This window comes from Arvicanthis niloticus, chromosome 1, assembly GCF_011762505.2.
Source record: "Arvicanthis niloticus isolate mArvNil1 chromosome 1, mArvNil1.pat.X, whole genome shotgun sequence".
Taxonomy (NCBI): domain Eukaryota; kingdom Metazoa; phylum Chordata; class Mammalia; order Rodentia; family Muridae; genus Arvicanthis; species Arvicanthis niloticus.
The window spans coordinates 11787493-11808840 of record NC_047658.1 but is presented as its reverse complement, the minus strand read 5'-3'; the positions used below and the strand labels follow the sequence as shown (position 1 = coordinate 11808840).

Sequence of the window (21348 nt, the reverse complement as noted above, 5' to 3'; positions counted from 1 at the left end):
CTTCATTCGGTAGGTGCTGTGCCTTGCTACTTATTATTCAGTACTTCTGCAGCGGGCACACTGTTCTGCAGCCTTCCCAACCATCCATCCTGTCAGGTAATGGGTGACAGCTCCTGGTAACTTAGGGGTTTCTATTTTCCATTTGTTTGTTTGTTTGTTTGTAGACAGGGTCTCAAGTGTAGTCCTGGCTGGCCTGGAACTCAGTCTATAGTCTAGGCTAGTCTCAAAGTCACAAAGGTCCACTGCCCGTGCTAGGATTAGAGGCATGTGCCACCACATCTAGCACTCCTGATAATGTCAGAAAACATATCTTACCTCTAGTTAAGACCCTTAACTCATAGAAATAGGGATAGCTAAAAATAACATTAAAAAAATATCTGAATACAGATTTTCATTAAGAAAAACACCAGGAAGAAATAACCACAAATAATTGCTTACAAAAATAAATTGATCATAGCTTTGGGCTACGAGTGATGGAGCTTTTACTCCGGGTCCTTCTCTGGTGGGACAACTTCCATCAGCATCTGCAGGTGCTTGGTAACCGGCCCTGGAATATAAGAAGCCAAGACATAGGTGCAGTTAGAATGGCCACAAGGCTTCATTGTTGTGACTCCAGTGATGTGTCATGGGCTAGACCCTGCATTACGGACAACTGAGGTTCACAGTCAGTCAGAATTGCCCTAGTCACTGCATGGGTTCTTCAGAGGTAAGTTAGTTCCTACCAAAGAACTATATTCTAAACTCAATCATGTGTATCTGCTGCATGGATGAATCTGCAGTGACTAGGATGACATTTTATTTAAAATACAAATTGTTCATTTTGTTTTCACTACCTTAGACTAATTCAATGTTTTCATTTGTTTGTTTGAGACAAGGTTTTGCTGTGCAGCACAGGCTGGCCTCAGTCCTGCTTCAGCCTCCTGATAGTCGTATTTATATCGGTTTGTCATCAGGCCTTAGCAGATAGTCCAGTGAGCAGCTTGGTTCTCTAGGCTGCCAGTTAATCCATCAGGGCGATCAGCTGTAACCTGATGCTGACTGTCCTTAGCTTTCTGCAAGGCTTCCCTCTCTCTGAAGAGGGGAGGGGCTAGTGATCCTGGGAAAGGGAAACACCATACTGTACTTTGGCCAACAGGAAATCAGTTCTCCCTCTTGGTTCTTGCATCCCTGTGAGGTAAGTGAGGTGCCAGCTTTGACAGGTGAGTTAGCATGGGCAGAGAATGTCTGGCACTGCTAAGCTGAAGGTGCCCCTCCCCCCCCACCCCCCCATCTGCAGCTCCATTTGGCTATCAACTATAAGTCCCTGTCTTAAGTTGCAGGCCAGACATTATACTTAAAAGGTAGTTTTTTTTTTTCAAAGCCCTGTAGTGGTGGCATATGCCTTTAATCCCAGCACTTGAGAGGTAGAAGCAGGCAGATATCTGTGAGTTCAAAGCCAACCTAGTCTAGAGTGAGTTCCAGGTCAGCCAGAGCTACACAGAAAAATAGGTAAATAAATAAAACAGGTTCTCTTTTTTTCCTATAACCTTCCTACCTCTGCCCCAGTACTGGGATTCCCGGCTTGCAATGCCCAGCTGGAAGAGGCAGGTTCTAATTACAGTCACTCAGTTAACACTAAGTGACTGTAGTACACAACACCCTGTGCTTGATCCAGGATTCAACTGCACAGCCCAGTCCCTGTCCTTAAGGGACACCATACAGTGAGGAGACATGCTACAGTTCCATCACCACCTACGGATGGATGCTCAGGAGCCTTGAGGCTAGAGTTTCTTGGGACCAAATCTGCTCTATAGCAGAACACTAAATATGATAGTTAGACTTTAAAAGTAAAGCAGACCCGAGTGCAGTGACACAACACCTGTAATCCCAGCACCGGGGAGGCTGAGGCAGAAAGACCAAGAGTTGGGATGCCAACCTAGGCTACACAGTGAGACCCTGTCTCAAAACACAAAACCAGGCGTAGTTTAGTCTCTGTTAGTGGTGTTGGACATCTTACTTTCCATGTAGAGAAACATGAGCTAATTTTTAAAACATTTGTCCAAACAGCTGAGGACCAGGACAGCAGAACAGAGACCTGTGGCTGAGGTGGGGGGTGGAGGTGGGGATGGAGGAGGGGGATTCAGGCCTTTGTCTTATACCTGGTTCTGGTTCTAGCTGTCACTTTGGGGTAACTTTGGCCTCAAACTAGCAACAACAGTAAAGGCCATGCTCTGAAAGACCTCATCTGATGAGACTGTATAGATGCCTGTAAACTACACCCTCAGTGTGGTCCTCATGGAAAATTGTTAGCAGTGAATGTGTATTTGGCAATACACAATGGTGCTTTTGCTGCCTCCTTGTTACAGTAATTGACAGGAACAGAGAACACCAAGGGTGGATCCAGAGGGTGACAGTGGGGAGTGTGCAGCTGAAAAGGAACTGTGATGTGCTGAGTCAAGCCAGTGCACTTTCCTTATGCCCTTCTGTTGATACTTACTGGAGATTCTCTGGGCCCATCCGAACTTGTAGTAGACAAAAAGGAAGTAAAATATAAGTCCACTCAGTATGAACAACACACAGTAGAGATATTCCCAGGCCGGCTCACTGATGATTGGGGCCAGAACCAAGAAAACAGATATGAGAATCACAAGGATAGGGATGAAGATAGGCACCTGCAAGCAGAACAGAACATCAGCATGTGAGCATGAGACGGCTCCTGTTTCCCTTTGAAACTGTTAGAAACAAGACAGGCGTGGAGAAGCCCAGCAAAAGTTTGCCCATCGTTTCGCCTCTTCCACCTTTGTCTTGTCTTTACTAGAATGTGCAAAAGCAGATGCTTCATTTGAATATTAAAAAGTTTGTGTCTCTACCAAATTAAAGCTGCCTGCTTTCAAATTCCATTTTCCCTCCCTTCCCTTGCCTCCTGTGTCCCGTCAGATTAGAGAAATGGCATGGAGTGTCCGACACTAGCTCTGTGTGGCTTTTCCTCTATGTGTTAAGGCTCACTTTCTGCAAAGAGGTGGCTACATACAGGTGAAAGAAGGAACACTTTGGCTGGAACGCCATAGGACAGTCCCACCTGACCACCCACGTCTTTGAGGAGGCAGGTCTCTGTGCTTGCTCAGATCTTGATGGGAGTGTCTAGGCTCTGAACTCAGGCTGCTCTCCACCTTGCTTTAGTTTTCAGACCTTCAGTTGCTTTTACCAATGATGGGTCTGGACCTGCTGCAGACTAAGGTGTGTGTTTCCAAGCTGCCTGTTAGTAGGTTTGGTTCTGCTTCTCCTGCAGCTTTGTGAACACAGTTGCTGGTAAATTGGTGAATAGGCTTCTTCGCTGCTATCTCAGCGTGCATTCTGGCTTTTATTAATGAGTTGGGTAGTGGTGGTGGTATTTTGTTTTGTTTTGTTTTTAACCTTTGTCTTAAGCAAGGCTTTGAATCTGGGTACTTATCTGATAAGATCACAATCTATTTTCTATTTATTCATTTGCCTGATATTTTTCTCTCTCTCCCCCTCCTCTCTCTGTACCTCCCACCACCCCAAGACAAAATCTCATGTAGATAGACATATCCTTGTTGGACTGAGCTCACAGCAGTCTTCCCTCTCTGCTCCCGAGTGCTGAGACTGCAGGAAGACCTCCTGCATCCCTCCCTTGGGATCTGTTCCTCAAGGTCAGTTTGACCGGACAGCAGACTGACTTGCATCCTCTCCCCTTGGGTAGCACTGGATTGTCTTCTGGTCCGAGTGTGGTCAAAGGGGTCTGATGATGCTGTTGTCTCTGCCCCCCCGCCCCCCGCCCACCCACACACATTCTAGAAGTGACTTGGGGATGGAGGCAGAGAAAAAAAAGAAGTGGATGTCCAAGACATTTTTAAAGTTCTATAATTTGCACCAGAAAACATTTTGTTGGTTGAACTAGTTCCAGCCTTCCCCTCGAAGCATGTGCTTTTCGATGTTGGCTAGACAGTGGAGTCCAACCCCCAGTGACTGCGTGGATCATAAGGTATCGTTTGAAATGAGCGAGGGATGCTCAACAGCAGAGCAGTCAGGATGAAGAGCATTAGAAATGGCTGCTTTCCAATTCTTGCCAGAAACCAAAGCTGCTGTGACAGTCAGCACAGACTTACCTTGATGGGCCTCTCTAGGTCTTTCCTTGTGAATCTCATCACAATGAGTCCTAGGATTGTCATACCATAAAACAGCCATGCAGCAAAACTGAAATAATTGACTAAGGAGTTGATGTCCCCGGGGATGATGTAAATGATGGCTATTATACCCTAGTAGGAAGAAGAGTCATGTTTTAGGTTGCCAGTGCACACAGACACTGTCACTGTCCTCACAGAAGGCTAAGGCAGCAGCCTCTCCTGCAGACTTCCTCTGTCTCCCAGCAGGCTGGTCCACTGTGATATCTGTTCTCAAGGCTCCACAGGAAGAACTTGGACAAGCTTTGAATCTGTGAAATTGTGCCCTTGGATATTTGCGCTCTTACATGCGTGCACACACACATGCACACGCACAGTCTTGCTCTATAAGCCAGGCTGACCTGAAACTTGTGGTCTTCCTGCCTCAGCCTCCTGAGTGCTGGGTATAGCCGACCACGTCTGACCTAAAGTCACGATTTTAAGCAAGAAAAAAAAAATACATACATACATACATACATACATATTGTTTCTGTTATACACACATATACACACACATTTTGTACACCAGCTTTATAAGGATGACTTTAACATAGTTTTTACTATGACGAAATTCAGGTCTGGTCATGACTGCATTTGTGACCCGGTCTTGGACTTGGGATCCCAGTTTCTGAGTCTGTTTACTCATCTTCAGAGTCAGTGGGGAAATGAACATGACCTAGTGTTCCGGCCCTGAGCCAGGCCTACCTATCACCAAGAAACCACAGCCATGAGGGATAACCCGAGTTAACAGGCTGAAGTCAGAGGCTGTTAGCAACCACCATGAAGGCCCTTATTCCCCTCCCTGGAGCTATAGGCCTTCCTGTCATTTGCCTCAGAACAGATAAGTCCATCCATATAGGTAGCAGGGCGCAGAGGCTTGGAAGCTTCTGGGTTATGTCTAAGAATGAGAGAGCCTGGTTCTCTCAGAAAGCCTGGGCTCGGCAGCACAGCTCTACTGGATCTCCTGGCAAGAGACCCCTCCGCTTTCTGCTGCCATCTGGGGTGGAATCCATACTTACATAAAATATGAGGGCAGGGGCCGGCGTGAGGCGCTTGACACTGATGTAGGACAGCACTTTAAGCATGTGGCCTTCCCGACCTGCCACGTAGATGAGCCTGAAAGAACAATACAGGGAACAGAGAGGACGCCTCTGAGGTCACCAGCAAGGCCATCTTCTAGTAGACTGTTATCTGCAAGGGGCTGAAGAGTGAGCACGTGTGAAGGTTAGCTGCACCTGTGAGGAATTCACACAGCATCCTGGTACCATGGAAGTCATTTGGGCAGGGGAGACATGGTTTATGAGTAGCTACCTGCTCAACTCCCAAGACTTATGCAAGAAAGAAAATGTAAAAACTAGACCAGGGTGTGGAGCTCGGGCCAGGAAGCTTAACAGACCTGAGCCTTTGGGGTCCCCATGTTCTCAAGGTGTATTAGGGGTACCTGAACAGACAAAACCTCTTCCCCTTCCAGATTCCTCTTCATCTGGCAATCAGTTTAAAATGTGAAGCAGAGAAAAAAAATCTAAAATACATATGAGAAAGTTGTCATGCTTAAGAATTTAAGAGCACTGGCTGATCTTCCAGAGGAGGGGGACTCAGTTTCCAGTACTCATGGTAGGTTGTTCATAATAGCCTGTGACTCTAGTTCAAGGGGATCTGACACCTTTGGCACCCACACACACTCTCACAGAAATAAATCAAATGGGGGCTGTAGAGATGGCTCAGTAGATAAAGGGTGCAGACTGCTCTTGCAGAGGACCCGACTGGAATTGACAGCACATATTCTGGGTAAGTTGCAACTGCCTGTAACTGCGGCTTCCAGGGACTCAGATGCCTCCTCCATCTACAGGTGTTCCACCCACATGTACATACTGACACACAGACACACAGACATGTAATTGAGTATAAAATTCTAAACAAAATATTTCTGAAGTATTGATGTCAATAAAGACCACAATTTCTAGTTACAGTTTGGTAAAATAACACAGGCCAAAGATACCTACCCAGAACTCTTTGGCAGCCTCTTTGAAATATAGTCATAGTTTAGGAGGAGGTTCTGACTATATAAGGACATGTGCTTCATTAAGTCTTTGAGAAGAGAAATGTCTACAACGTAATTTTCCTAATGTTGTAAGCAACTGAGAAAATCATCCAAGTCTTATTTAATGTACTAGTCCTTTTTTCTTTATTGTTCTAAGAATGAAGTCAGGGCTTTGCACATGCTAAGCACAGGCTCTGCCACGAAGCCACATCCTAACCAGTACCACCGCTTTAACCTCATAAAAACAGGTCCGACCTTTCTCTTCCAAATACATAATTGGGGGTCTACGAGTTTCTATTAACAATCAAAAATTAAGTTATTATGTGAGTTTATAATTCTATTCCTAGAAATTAACCAAGATGAAAATGTACTCCACGTAAAAAAAAAAAAAACATGCATGTAAAATAAAAGATGAATGTGCATAACAGCATTAGGCTTAACCGCCAATAATAGAAATATCCCAAAGGTTCAACTGACGATAAACAGAGTGTCTACCATACAATGGAGTCCCACTCAGCAAGGAGAAGGAGAGCCCTGACGCACTGCCATTCTCATGAACTCAAGAGCATGTGATCTTGACAGAGTCAGTTACAAACATCACTTAGATGTAAGATCTAGAGCGAACAGTGACGGAAGCAGGAAGCGGATCTGCCCAAGGCTAGAAATGGAAGAAGTAACAAAAATCTCTATTAAACAACCCTTAGAGAAGAGTTGGATATATTTTAGAACTGAGTTACAGACGATGTTTGCATGACTTTATATTTACAAGAGGTAAAATTACAAGAGCAAAAGTCTGAAGGAACTTGTAGCAGCACAGATGTCAAAACTGCATCTATAAACAAGGTGTGGTGGCGCACACCTTTAATCCTAGCACTGGGGAGGCAAAAGCTGGCAGATCTTTGTGGGTTTGAGACTAGCCTGGTCTACATAGTGAGTTCCAGGCTATCTAGAGTTACAAAGTAAGATTCTTAGAATATTTGTACCTATATACACTACCCCCCCCCCCAAAAAAAAAACTATTAGAAAATGACATTTAAAGATCTAGATGTCAGCCGGGCAGTGGTGGCACACACCTTTAATCCCAGCACTTGGGAGGCAGAGGCAGGCGGATTTCTGAGTTCGAGGCCAGCCTGGTCTACAGAGTGAGTTCCAGGACAGCCAGGGCTACACAGAGAAACCCTGTCTCGAAAAACCAAAAAAAATGTCATAACAGCATGAAAAACTATACAGTGATTTTTTAATAAACATGATAAAAGATATTTAAAAAAAAACTTAAAAAAGAAAACAAAATCCTTGGGAGAAATCACAGTTTATGCTCGAGTTGAAAGACTGAATGATCACAAGATGTTAGTGTCCCAAGGCCGGAAAGGATGCCTTGAATGAAGTTGATAAATTCCTAAGACAAAGTTGTGTTGTATATATTCAATAAAATGTGTATTGACAGAGGCAGAAGAGAAGCACCCGCTCCTCTGTAACAGTGAACCCAGAGTAGTACCAGCAGATTTCTCGGCAGCAGGAGGGGCTGCTAAGATCCATAGCTCAGTGGGAAAAGGCCCTGCCAAGCCTGTCAACCAGTGTGTGCCCCAGAACCCATATCTTATGATAGAGAGAACTCCCAGATGTTGTCCTCTGACCACCCCACACAGAGACACACACATGGTATGTGGGTACCCATACTCAATGCACACAAATATCATTTTTAATCAAGCTAAGAGGGCTTGGAATGAGACCTTTCAAGTACTGAAAGATGATTGCCAACCCAGCAAAGGTATTATGATAATCGGAGACAGAAAGCTGCCTACAACAGGCTAAAGGGACTTGTGACAGCTGAGCCAACTCTACAAAAGATACTTGAAGGAATCTTTCGAATCGAAGGGAGAGATGACTGCACCCATGAGGCCACAGGAAAGGACAATCCATGCTAGAATAATCAGAAGACTGGAAACCATCAACCACTACAAAACCAGAAAAATGACAGGCACACATTTCAATGACTGAATATATATGGTTTCAACTCCCTAATCAAAAGCTAGAAGACTGAATCAAAAGGGAGGACTCATGCCAGGTATAATGGCACATACTTCTAATTCAGGAGGCAGAGGCAGGTGGTATAGGGTCAAGCCCAGTGTATAGGGAGTGCCAGGACAGCCAGGGCAATGGAGAAAAACCCTGTCTCAATAAAATCAATAAATTTTAAAGAAAAGTAGGAATCATTTCTCTGTTGGTTCGGAGAAATGCATCTCACCATAAAAGGCAGGAAAAGGGATGGGAAATAATCAGGTATTGCTGTTATCATAAAGAAGATCACTTGAAGGGCGGTGGTGGCGCACGCCTTTAATCCCAGCACTTGGGAGGCAGAGGCAGGCGGATTTCTGAGTTCGGGGCCAGCCTGGTCTACAGAGTGAGTTCCAGGACAGCCAGGGCTACGCAGAGAAACCCTGTCTCGAAAAAAACCAAAAAAAAAAAAAAAAAAAAAAAAAAAAAAAAAAAAAAAAAAAAAGAAGATCACTTGATACTGACTAAGGAAGACCCTAAGTCAACTGGAAGGAAGAAAACAGAACATACCCAAATGCATTTTCAGTTATGTTCTTACTTAACCAGCCTCCAAATACTGGCTTCCAAACAGTCTCACAAATGCCCCTGGCTAAAACACATGAATTGGGAAAGGGAACTAGAAGGGGTGTGGGTGGGGTTCAAAAGGTGTCAGCAGTAACGATAAGAATGCAGTATGTGCATGTATGAAATTGTCAAAAAAAAAAAAAAAAATTAACCAAAGTTGAGGGGAGGAAAGCCAGGCATGGTGGGCAAATGCCTGTAACTCCAGTACTGGGGGTTTTGGGGAGAGCGGGGAGAGCTGGATCAACTCCTAGTGGGTCAAAAACCTTAATATAAAACACGATGGGGGCTGGTGAGATGACTCAGTGGTTAAGAGCACTGGCTGCTCTTCCAGAGGTCCTGAGTTCAATTCCCAGCAACCACATGGTGGCTCACGGCCATCTATAAGGGGATCTGATGCCCTCTTCAGGCAGGCGGATGTATATGCAGCAGAGCACTCATACATAGATAACTAAAATTTACATATATATAACAGAAAACTCTGAAAACAGAGGAAAAGGGAAACACTTCAAGAAACAGATATAAGTAAGGACTTTCTGAAAGACTCTAGTCACTCAAGAAAGAAAGTGAAAATTGACAAATGGAAAATAGTGAAATTCAAAGCCTCCTACACAACAAAGGAAAACAGTTAACAGGGTGAAGAGGAAGACCACAAAATGGGATAAAATCTTGGCCTAATTAATTAATTCACATCTGACAGTGAATTAATATCTAGAATACACAAATCACTTAAAAATTAGCTAGGAAACAATTTTTAAAAAGGGATATTGAATAAAGAATTCTCAAAAGCAGAAATACAGCCGGGCACTGGTGGCGCACGCCTTTTAATCCCAGCACTTGGGAGGCAGAGGCAGGCAGATTTCTGAGTTCAAGGCCAGTCTGACCTACAGAATGAGTTCCAGGACAGCCAGAGAAACCCTGTCTCAAAAAACAAAACAAAACAAAACAAAACCAACAACAACAAAAAAAACAAAAACAAAAAACAAAACAAACAAAAAACAAAACAAACAAAACAAAACAGAAGCAGAAATACAAACAGCTAATAAGCACTTTAAATAATGTTTAACAAGCTGGGCAGTTGTGGTGATTTGGGGGGCAGATTTCTGTGAGTTCTGTGAGTTCAAGGCCAGCCTGGTCTACAGAGCGAGTTCCAAGAGAGTCAGAGCTACAGCGAGAAACCCTGTCTGCAAACAAAGTGTTCAACACACTTGGTTGGGTAGAAAGATGGCTCATCAGATGAAAATCTTTGCTGTCAAGCCTAGCAGTGGAGTTTGACTCTGGGACTCACAATCGTGAAAGGAAAGAAGTGGCTCCTGAAACTTACACTGACCTCTCCACGTGTGCCGCAGCACTTGCATGCCCACAGGGACACACACGTGCAAGCAGGCGTCATCAAATGGATACAAAGTGTCCAGCATCCTTAGCCACGGCAGAATGCAACTGAAAACTATTTTGAGGTTCTATTTATTCCAGTCAAGATGACCACAGGAAAACAAATTTCAACAATGATGACAAAGATTAGGGGAAAGAGGAACCCTTATTCGCTATCACTGGGATTGTAAACTGGTACAGTCACTGGAAATCTGTGTGAATCTCCTCAAAAAACTCAAAGCAGGTCTTTCATATAGCCCAGCTTTAACACTGCTGGGTAGATACCTGAGGGACTCTTGGATCCTACTATAGAGAGAGATGTTTATACATATGTCTACTGCTGCTTTATTGATGCATATTTCAAAACTGCTAAGAGTTAGGGTGAAATGTTCTCACCAGAAAGAACCAGTAAGCATGGGAGGTGGTGGATAGGTTAACTTCCTTATTCTACAATACATCCAGGTATCGAAACATCTCAACGTAGCTCAGAAACACATGCAATTAGTTGCTAATTAGAAAACAAAATTTACACATAAAGATCAAGACCCTAGACTAACTGAAAGGTTTTTTTTTTTTTTCCCATCTCTATCTCTCTCCCTTCTTTTCCTTCCTTGCTAGGGATGGAACACAGGACCTGAAGAAAGCTGGGGGCTAGCCTCCATACACACTTTAGCAGAATTATTTTGTAGTGTGGATTCACTTTTAACATGTGATACTGGGCAGCCCCACTTGGAAGTCTATCCATTCAGAGCACTACCCTGGGCAAAGACATGTTCTAGAATGTTCCCCACAACAGTGTTCATAAAAACAACTCATGCTTGGCCCATCACCAGGGCCTTAAAGCATATGCCTCACAAAGAGAAACAGCACAGCCAGCGGGATCTAGAGAGTGGCAAACTACACCTGCTCATGTGGCTAGCCCCACAGCTGTTCAGGGCTCCACAGAATTAAGCTGTGACAGACAGATGATAGCCTGCAAGCCTACAGCCATTGACATCTGTCCATTTATAGGAAAGCCTGTCAATTCCTGGTCAAGTCCGTGCAGATATTAACATGACAGAATGTTCAGGAAGGATCATCCGGGGAGAAAAATGCAACGTAGAAAGTGCCAAGTGAAAGACAAGCCTTGTTCACTGAGTGACCCTCCCCTCTGCCTGGTCCTAAAGTGGCAAGGTTCCCTACTTTAGAGCACAGGACCAAAGTGCACACGTCATGCCCAATTCCATCCAGCAAGGCTGTCCACCCCTTCCTGGCTACTTTACTTCCAGGATCACGCCACATCCCTTGCATAGACTTCAGAGTTTGTACACGTTTGTGCACCCAGTGCGCTCTGGGTTCAGCCCCGATGTGGGGTTTAACTTAGCAGAGAGCCTTAAGGATGCAGGGGTCCCTCATTGACTTTCTTGTCCCCAGAGAGTGTGACAAGGAGGGGGTACCCTACCTGCCCGCTGTAAAGCAGGTCCCGTTAGCAGCACCAATGGTTGAAAATGCCACAAAAAGTGGGACTACCCAAGATGCTGGATAGAGAACGCGGTCTCCGAAGGTCTGCAGAAAAGCAGAGTACCATCCTGAGGGATCTCACTGGGCACCCACAGCCCCATGTCATTTTACTGTGCACAGCCTCTGGGGCTCTCTACTGGAGAAAAGGGAGAAGGCTTCAGAGCAGCCCAGTGACAGGACCCTTGCCCACCACCCTGGTATCTCTGTCAGTCACCTCACTGTCCTGACCCTCACTTGCTGGCCCTACTTCTTCTCACCTGTTTCCCAGCTCCACCTCACCTCCCTGGACAAACCTCACTTATCTTGGCCCTAACTCACCCCACTGACTTCCTGGCCTCACCTCACCTCAATTACCTCACTCCTGGCCCCACCTCACCTCAATTACCTCACCTCCTAGCCCTACCTTGCAAGCATCCCTTCACCAGGTATGACCTTCTTTCAACCTCCAGTCTCAGGTTCATGGCCTTTCAACATCCTAGGTGCCCTGGTACCCTTACTCAGCCTAGGTCCCACAACCCATTACTAAAGTTACCTCCTCTCACTCATTGCATTCTTCTCCCTCCTTCCTCTGAGGACTCCAGCCCACAGTCCTTCAGCCATTGCTACATGCGGCTGGGAGGGAGGCTGAGGACCCAGGAGCCACAGCCTGCTGCATGTTGACAGTCTTACCCACCGCCTTTGGCCCCCAGCCTAGATATGTGCCCAGTCCGTCTGCTCTGAGTCTCCCTCCTTCCAAAGGTCACTGTGCCAGCCACTTACCACAGCCACAGCCTGAGACTGCAAGAGCTCTGTTGGGGTCATCACCGTGAAGTAGGCAATATTCATGAGGATGTAACATACTGTCACCAGAGGAATCCCAATGACAATGGCCATGGGCAGGTTTCTGAGAGTGACAAAGATACGGGAACCCAGAGTCACACCAGAGCATCCTGTGAAACTGGTACTGCTGACATTTTTCATCTGGTCTATTTTCTCCCTCCTCTCTACCCTGCTTCTACTCCACAGGAGCCCCAACAGAGATGAGAGACGTTTTCAAAGGCATTTCCAAGACAGGAGACTTGAATGGCTTAAAGCAAAATAAAGCAGAGATAAAGAAAGTCAGTGTTCTTCCTTCCAATTACCAGCCGTGCCACTGTCCAACAGAGACAACTAATGGGATAATGAGCACAAAGGGTACTGTTGTTCACTCAGGCAGGGCATAGCCCAGTGGTAGAGCACTTGCCCAGAATGCTCAAGGCCCTGGCTTCCACGCCCACAGGGGTGGGGAGTGGAATCGACTGAGTGGAAGAGGCTCATGGACTAACAGAATAGTGGAAAGAGGCAGAAGCTCCACTGTCTCCCCACAGAGGAGAAATACGCTGTGGGAACATCACCTCCTCCCCTCTGCAATGCTCTTACCTGTAAGGGTTTCTAAGCTCTTCAGTGATATAGTTGAGTTGGTTCCTAGACAAAGAAAAGTAACAAGGATGACACCATGATGTGCTACATGATTCTCTTGGCTAAGTTTGTGGAGCAATGATAAATGTTGGCTCATATTAAGATTTCTACTGTAGGACAGAAAGACATGGCTCAGCATCCGTGTCTACCTAGAATCCCCCAGTGAGGGGCTCGGGGTGTGGCTCAGTGGTAGAGCACCTGCCTAGAATCCCCCAGTGAGGGGCTGGGGGTGTGGCTCAGTGGTAGAGCCTCTGCCTAGAATCCCCCAGTGAGGGGCTGGGGGTGTGGCTCAGTGGTAGAGCCCCTGCCTAGACTCCCCCAGTGACGGGCTGGGGGTGTGGCTCAGTGGTAGAGCACATGCCTAGAATCCCACAATGAGTAGGGGGTGGGGGTGGAGGGTGGAGGGTCTGGACTGGGGAGGTGTCTTGTCAATAGAATGCTTTCTTAGCATATACAAAGCCCTAGATTCTATCCTCAACATTAAAAATAGAACAAAATAAAATAATGCAAGGAGTGCTTAGTGCTGAGGGGGGAAAAAAGGCCCACGTGAGCTTTCCACACCAGTGCAGGGTAACTTCTGCTCCCTAGGTCCTGTTGGTTACAGGTCTTCCTTGCAACTGCCAAGAGCTAGCTGTGTGTCACTGGGTTACATCTTTGCTCTCTGTGGAAATCATGGGAATTTCCAAGAATATTCAAGGTACCTCGAAAATCTGGAAAGAGGCTGAAAGAAGGATGAACCCTGAACCAGTGGTTACAGGGGAGGGCCAGCAACACCATGGCCATGCTTCTGCCTTGAGGGACACAGCACGGTCCATTTAATGTCTCCTGAACTGCTGTGGTAGTACCATTGAAATCCTTGGTCTGGTCAGGTGTTTGGGCAGCCTGTGCTGCCTCCATTCAGCTCAGATGGTATTCTCCAGGTAAAGATTCTACACAAGGCTTCACCAACTATACCCTCACAGGGCACTGTCAGGGGCTGGTGCCAGTTCCAAGGGTTAAGGTAATCATGTGACCCCACGAAGGTCAGGGTTTGAACACCTCATGTAAAAGGACTGTGAAGGTGGAGCTAGAGGTGCTGCCGTGCCCCAGAAAGGGAACATCTTTGCTCTCTATGGCAGCTGAAATCAAAGCATCATAAAGACCTCACTAGTGTGGACTTGGAATGTTTCGGGAGTGCTTACCACCCATCATAGGCCCAGAGTCCATTGTAAAATGCCAGGCTGATGGAACCCACAGAGGTCTGTGCACCCTCAAAAGAATTCTGAAAGTTCTTTACATGTCCTGAAATTAAGCCAGACAGTGAAGAACATTAGCTGACCAGACATTCACTGCATTCCCCTCTCTACCAGAAAGAAGGAACCAAAACTATGTGTGATAGTACATGTCTGTCATCCCAGCATTCAGGATGCTGAGGCAGGAGCATTATAAGTTAGAGACAAGCCTGGGCTATATGGTAAGTTCTTGTATCATCAATCAATCAGTCAATCCATCCATTAAGCAAGGGCAAATATATAAACCACAAAACACACATGCTAGTGGGCAAGACTGCTCCAGAAGACAAAAAGTCACATGCCAGGTGGGGGTTGCTCTTCCATCCTGCCGCACCTCACCTTGGGCCAGGAAGACCAGTCCGCTGATGATGATGATGGCCACAATCACCAGCTTGGCTGCCGTGAAGACATTCTGGACATAGCTGCCAAGTCGCACGCTCAGCGCATTCACTGTAGTGATAAGCACTGGAAGGCCCAAATCGGGTAACATTCTGTATTCACGGTTTTTCCCAAGGTCCTAGAAATCCTTTCTTTTCTATCCTCCCCGCCCCACCATGGGAATAGAGTTGAATAAACTAGCTTTAGCAATGTTAAAGTACACCAATGTTGATCCTTGAAATCAAGTCCAATCTCAGACTGTGAAGGAGAAGCAGCCAGGCCCTGAACAAGGAAAGCCCAGGATAGCCCCCTTCCTGCAGCTCCCATAGGCCTGGGGGTTGCCCGACATCTTCTGGGATAGCCAACCTGGGCCTGCTTCACCAAACCCTGCAGGTCTGCTGTGCTGGGGGAGCGAGAGCCAAGACTAGAATCCCAAAGACATCAACAATTCAGGCCTTTCCTGTCTCCCCTTCCCATCCCCCTACCCAGCTAGTACTCACAGATGGCGGCAGCAGCTAGGAGTTTCACCACCACAGCAGGAGGCGTGCAGCCTGAGTAAAAGGCCGCACACACATACTCTGAAAAGCTGAGGCAGATGATGGCGAAGGATGTGGGCTTCATGACGATCAGGCTGGTCCAGGAGAAGAGGTAGGCAGGGATGGGGCCAAAGGCCTCCATTAGATAGGGGTACTCCCCCCCTGACTTGGTGATCATTGTGCCAAGCTCTGCAAAGCACAGGGCGCCTGGAACACAGAAGGGAGCCCCCTCCTTATGAGGTTCCATCCTATTCCACAGGGTCTTCCTCCTTTAGGGGCTCACATTCTGAATAGCCCAGTTCTGGCTGCTGGGTCTTTAACTGCAGTCAGATTCACCCTTATTTCCCACACATCCACTACAAGGAACCCAGCTGGGCATGGTAGTGCAAGCCTATAATCCCAACATTTAGGAACTTTTCTGGGGAGCCCTACCCCCTCATACCTTCTACCTGGGGAAGGTCGAATAGTCCTTGACAGACTTACAAATTCAATCCCCACCCCAGCAAGTACTTGGAAGTCCTGGAACACCTCTCCATGCAAAGGAGGCATTCCTAGCACTTTAAAGTCTAGCCACTGAAACTTCACCCTAAGAAGGACCACTTCCCACTCTCCGAAGGTCCATATGTAACCCCCCCCTTCACCCTGAATAAAGTATATGTATACAAGCCAACCCAGAATAAAGGTATGCACACAAGCTGAGATCCTCTGAGAGAGCTGTTTCATTGATGACTGTCAGAGAAGGCCTTTGTCTAAAAGAGCTGTAACACTAAGATCCTCGGAGAACCCCCCGCCCCCCCCCCCCACCCCCCCCCCACACTCCCAGCCAGATCGGGATCCTGCAGAATCCTGCCCCTTCTGGGCTCTGCTTCATCCTTCCAGCCTGGTGTGCAGCAATGCTAGACACCCTGAGAGGGGGGAAGCAGAGGACTGGGAACCACTGCGCCTCCCAGCCTCCCACCCCCCACCCCATCCCCTGCAACAGGCATACCACAGTTTGAGACCAGCCCTGGCTACCAAATGAGACCCTGTGCTTGTATGGCTTGTCTCCACACTTGACAGAGAAGTTACCAGGGAGTTGCCTCTATTACCCAGTGTAGCCAGGATTCCACAGGCTGCCCATATGATGAGACAGGGCCCCACGGATGCTGTGTTGGCCAGAACAGACTTGGGAGAGATGAAGATCCCGGAGCCGATGATGGTCCCCACAATGATACAGATGCCACTGAGAAGCCCCACCTAGACATGCAAGAATAGAATGAATTCTACCACCCAGGAGTTCACGGGGCCAGAGGTGACTCCCCCCCACCCACCCCCTACTCCCGGCCCAAGTGTGGCCACAAGAGCCCAAGCTGACTCGTGCCCCAGGCATGTCTACCCTGTGCTGCTGCCACGGGAACACCAGGCCATTTCCTTACACTGAGGCATCAGAACTGCCCCAGGGTTTGGCTATACCCCCATCACACCCATTTCACTGGGCAGGAGGGTGGAATTGAGGCAGACAGACAGGAAGGGAAATCGGAGCTTGATTCCTGCATTCCATGTAAACACTGATCTATCTGGTCATTCGGCCTCCACAAAGAAGAGCCTGTGGAAAATGGCTCTCAGTTGGTGAGAACAGAACAGACTTCTTCAGTGGGTGTGATGACCAGCGTTCCCAGCACTGGGGAAGCTGAGGCTTGACTTTGAGGTCAGCCTGGGCTACATAGTGAAACTCTGAGAGGAGATTGGGGGAGAAAAAAAGAAAGGAAGGAAGGAAGAAGGGAAGGAAAAAAGAAAAAAGGAAAAGAAAAATCGTTTCCCACTATCAAGACAAGACTCAAAGACTGAGTCCTGACCACATGAACAGTAGAAACCTCCCAAGAGCAGAACACTGGTGACAGTGACAAAATCTCCTACGGTCACACTTCAGAGGCCTGAGCTTTCTAGGAAAAACATTTTTTTAGGAAAGCACTCAGATAGCTCAGGCCTAAAATCCCAGCCCTTGAGAGGTAGAGGCAGGGGGATCAGGAGTTTGAGGTCATCCTTGGCTATGTGGTGAGTTTGAAGCTTTTCCTATATGAGCTCCTGTCTCAAAAAGAAAAAAGGGGGAGCAAATCTGCACATTTTATTTTGCATAAACTTTTTTTTTTTTTTTTTTTTTTTTTTTTTGGTTTTTCGAGACAGGGTTTCTCTGTGTAATCCTGGCTGTCCTGGAACTCACTCTGTAGACCAGGCTGGCCTCGGACTCAGAAATCCGCCTGTCTCTGCCTCCCAAGTGCTGGGATTAAAGGCGTGCACCACCACCGCCCGGCAAAAATAAACTTAATACCAATTAATGAGTCAAAAAAAAAAAAAAAAAAAACTGAGTAGAACTACAAAATAAAGAAAAAAGCTCGTACACGAAAGCTCAAATGACTGAGGTTACAAATGTTTACGTGAATGTTGGAACAATAAAAATAAATAAATGGAAAATTAAAAAAAGAAAAGAAACAAGCTGCCGCAGGTTTCTACTTAATACCGCTGGCCCTTGGAGGCTGCCCAGGACTCTGCAAACACAAATGGAGAATCAGCTTCCATCCAGCTTTAGGCTGAGCAAGGCTGCCTGGGCTTCCTTTCTTTCCTCGGCCCCTCCCAGGGTGTGGGCTTGTCTCAGTGCCACTGGAGACCTCCAGAGCCTTCCCCAGCAGAGAAACTGGTAGCTTCCAAATTGGACATCAGCGGCCATTCAGCATCTGGCCACCTGAGTGTAGACACCTGGCGTTTTCTTGCTATGCTGGGTGGCTGCAGGGTCATGGGGTCCCAAGAAGACACTACTGGGATCAGGACTCCTACTAGCAGGGAGGACAATGTTAGTGTCCAGAGCCTGGCTGCTGGGGACAAAGACTCCATGCTGACCCTCAGTTGGGATATACCATCCCCCACCAGGCCACACAGTTTCATGTCAGCCCTCTCCAGACCCTCTACCTGCTAGGCATACCGCAGTCCTCCAGTGTTGCCCTTGAAGTCATCTGGAGTTCAAAACCTATCTTGAGCTGCTCTGGAGCCCTGGTTCCTCATCCATGAGCCTAAAAGGCTTCATGGCCCTTGTTGTCTGGCTCCTGCTCTGCCTACACACCTGGGACAGGTGCCGAGTGGCGTGCCCAGCTCCAATCCACCTCCACTCTTACCCTGGGACTCAGCCTCCCCGCCCCCCCAACACCTCCGCGCACTCAGCTGGTCCCACCTGTCAGCTCCTCCTGCTAGCTTGAGCTCTCTGGTGCACAGCAGCACAGTTGCTGGAGGCTCAACCGTCCCAAGCACCACAGCTGGGACAGATGATGGCCAGCTGTGGTTAGGAGACTGGAGGCCTAGGGGAAGCAGCCATCAGAGGCCTCTCTGATCCTTTTTGAAAGGACCATTGGTTTACAGGCTCCCTGTAAGGGCAGATGGCTTGCTGACACAGAGAAACACATGCATGGACTTAGTGCATAGACATGGACTTCAAAAGAGTTCACTGAACTCACTGGTGGGTGTGCAAGAGACAAGTCCAGATGATTGTTCACTTTTAAATGTACTAAAGACAGCCGTGGTGTGGAGGGCCAATGCAGCAGTTAAGAGTGAGGACTGCTCTGAGGACCCAAGTTCTATTCCCCGGGCCCACATGGTGGCTCACAGCTGCTGTGTTTACAGCTCCAGGAAGACTTGACACGCAGACTATAAAAACAACAGCACCACAAAACATCACCAGGCATGGCGCTACCATGTACTGCTTGCCCGTCATCTCAATTCTTAGGATGCTACAGAGCCAGGCAGAGCTACACAGCAAGACCTTGGTTCAGTAAACAAGCAAGCAATCCTGTGCTTCTTCTGGGGACCATTGGAGCCTAGGGACCACCACCACTCCCCAGTACCGGTTGGCCAACCCCAACCCTGCCAACCCCTCACCTCTTTCTGGAGTCTTGTGGTCTTGGGTTCAGTACTCTGGATGGATTTCTCATCCTCTTTCCGTCTCCTCGGGCTTGTCTCCTCCATTGTTGCCCACTGCTAGCTCCAGGGGCTGAAAGGAGAGTTAGGGGGTGCAAACAATATGCAAAGTGGAGGGGGGCCCGGTGGTGGTGGTGAGGTGTCAACAAGGTCTCACTCAGGCTTGGGCATCTAGGTGGTTGACCAAAAGCAGGGAGCTGCTCCCTCTGAGCAGAGCACAGCCCTTCATCCCGCCCCCTCTCCTGAGAATACTCTGCTCCACTCCAGGGTGAAAGCCAGACATGAACACTGTCCGCACCACAGAGCTTCCCATTGCTCTTCCAAAGTTATCTTGTATAACTTTGCCTGCCCCCAGTACATTTAAAATATGCTCTACTTCCATGACCCAATGTCACTGTTTTTTCAAAATTATAAAGACATTATTACATATTACATATGTGCTAATGCATACCTGTACTCCCAGCACCAGGGTAGTTGAGGTAGAAAATAGTAAGTTCAAGGCCAGCCTGGGCTACCCAGCAAGTCAAGCCAACCTGGGATACATAGAAAGACTCTGTCTTTAGAAGAAAAAAGAAAGAAAGAAAGAAAGAAAGAAAGAAAGAAAGAAAGAAAGAAAGAGAGAGAGAGAAAGAGCGAGAAAGAAAGGAAGAAAGAGAGAGAAAGAAAGAAAATAAGCCAAGAATTGAAACGTACTAAGGCAGGGGTGATTTGTTGGAGTAAACCATCTCAACGTACAACATACAGAGAGGTGATGGTGGTACCCTGTGTCTAAATCCCTTCTCTGTCTAGGCCCCAGGCTGGACAGAAGCAGGCCTTACCTTTGCCGATGATGCTCGCTCAGCTGACCACCCAGTCCGCAACTGTAGGGCCAATCCCCAGGAAGGGCCATGTCTTGTGCCTAGGTGTGGAGGAAGCCAGAAAGTACAGAGGTCAACAAAGGTAATTATTAAACACCCACCTCCCCCCTTTTTTTTCCTTCTAAGCAACAAAGCCCAGATAGACACCTCCAGACACAAAATAGGAAGATCAGACAAGTCCAGCTTCCCCAGGAACATTTTGGTTTTGTTTATCTGGGCCTAGATCATTTTTGTAAAAAAACGGATTCTTCCAGATCAGCTACTTCCTGTAAGGAGAAATCTCTCCGTTCCAGGAATGGAGACCGCTCATAGAACTGGGGAATCGCAGCAATAAACTTTGGAACCAGCCTTTTACTATCTCACTGGGCTGGCTCTGGAGACTGAAAGTGCTGAATCTGTAACTTTCTTTCCCGGTTGTTTTGCTACCTCCCAGGAATTTCCTTCAAGGAGTCCTGGTGCCCCAGAGGGAGCAGCTGGGGAGGTTGGGTGAGGCCTTCCCATCAAAGAAAGGAGGGCTCAAACAGGGTGCTCCGGTTCACCAGGGCTCCAGCCAAATGCCCTCAGGTTTCTATCACATGCTGTTCAAGGAACCCAGGACTTGATCGCTGGACCATAGAGGGGGGGGGAAAGGAACATTAAAGAGTCACCTTTGATCTTCGCTTCCCCCTAGAGGAAACTGTGGCTCAGAGAGAGCCAGCAACAGGAGGCTCTATAGATAGGATCCAATCCTGTGTCTCAGATCTGAGTGGGAGGAGCCAGGGGTTCCTTGGCTCCGCTCAATGGGGGTCTTGGCTACTGGTCCCGCCCACTTTTCTCATACCAGCAATGGAGCTGACGGTTGGAGCAGAGACATTATCTGACAAGCAGGAGCCGGCAAGACCTCCTCTCTTCAGCCTCAAAGCTCCTCATTTAAATGTAACAGCACCAACTCCCCCAGGGTAAGATCTAACTACATCCTCAAGAGTGGGATGGAACCAAAGATCAGGGCCAGAGTTGTGGGGTTGGGGGTGGGGGAACATATTTTTCAGAGTCCTCTTTTATGGCCCAGAGCCAGGGCACTGACTGAGAAGTGGTGTTGCTTTGTTTGGGCTTAGTTTTAAAAGCTGAGAATTTAAATGCCCCCACGCCCCTCCCTTGATGTGGTTATCTGAACTCTGCCTGCTAGCCTGCCTGCCCTTAGCTCTGAGTTTAACAATCAAACTTTCTTGTGTTTCTGTCCCCTTCTCTGCACTGAAATCT

The 21348-nt window shown here is 47.4% G+C and overlaps 1 protein-coding gene across 10 annotated transcripts; it reads right to left on the bottom strand.

Annotated features, from left to right (window-relative positions):
* Positions 1-376: 376 nt before the first annotated feature.
* On the bottom strand, positions 377-20678 carry Slc7a9 (solute carrier family 7 member 9). Of its 10 annotated transcripts, none has more exons than XM_076932226.1 (16): positions 20536-20678; positions 20071-20150; positions 19704-19809; positions 19214-19325; positions 16399-16546; positions 15275-15517; positions 14736-14861; positions 14307-14406; positions 13087-13131; positions 12448-12571; positions 11630-11733; positions 5180-5276; positions 4523-4585; positions 4107-4256; positions 2477-2651; positions 377-547 (listed from the first exon to the last, which is right to left on the bottom strand). In XM_076932226.1, the coding sequence occupies exons 4-16, from the start codon at positions 19298-19300 to the stop codon at positions 483-485; spliced, it is 1527 nt and encodes a 508-aa protein (XP_076788341.1). In that variant the 5' UTR covers positions 19301-19325; positions 19704-19809; positions 20071-20150; positions 20536-20678; the 3' UTR covers positions 377-482. The 10 variants fall into 10 exon arrangements, with proteins under 10 accessions (XP_076788341.1, XP_076788360.1, XP_076788337.1 ...); XM_076932245.1 differs by having other exon boundaries at positions 19704-19785; XM_076932222.1 differs by lacking the exon at positions 20536-20678 and adding an exon at positions 20257-20468.
* Positions 20679-21348: the final 670 nt, after the last annotated feature.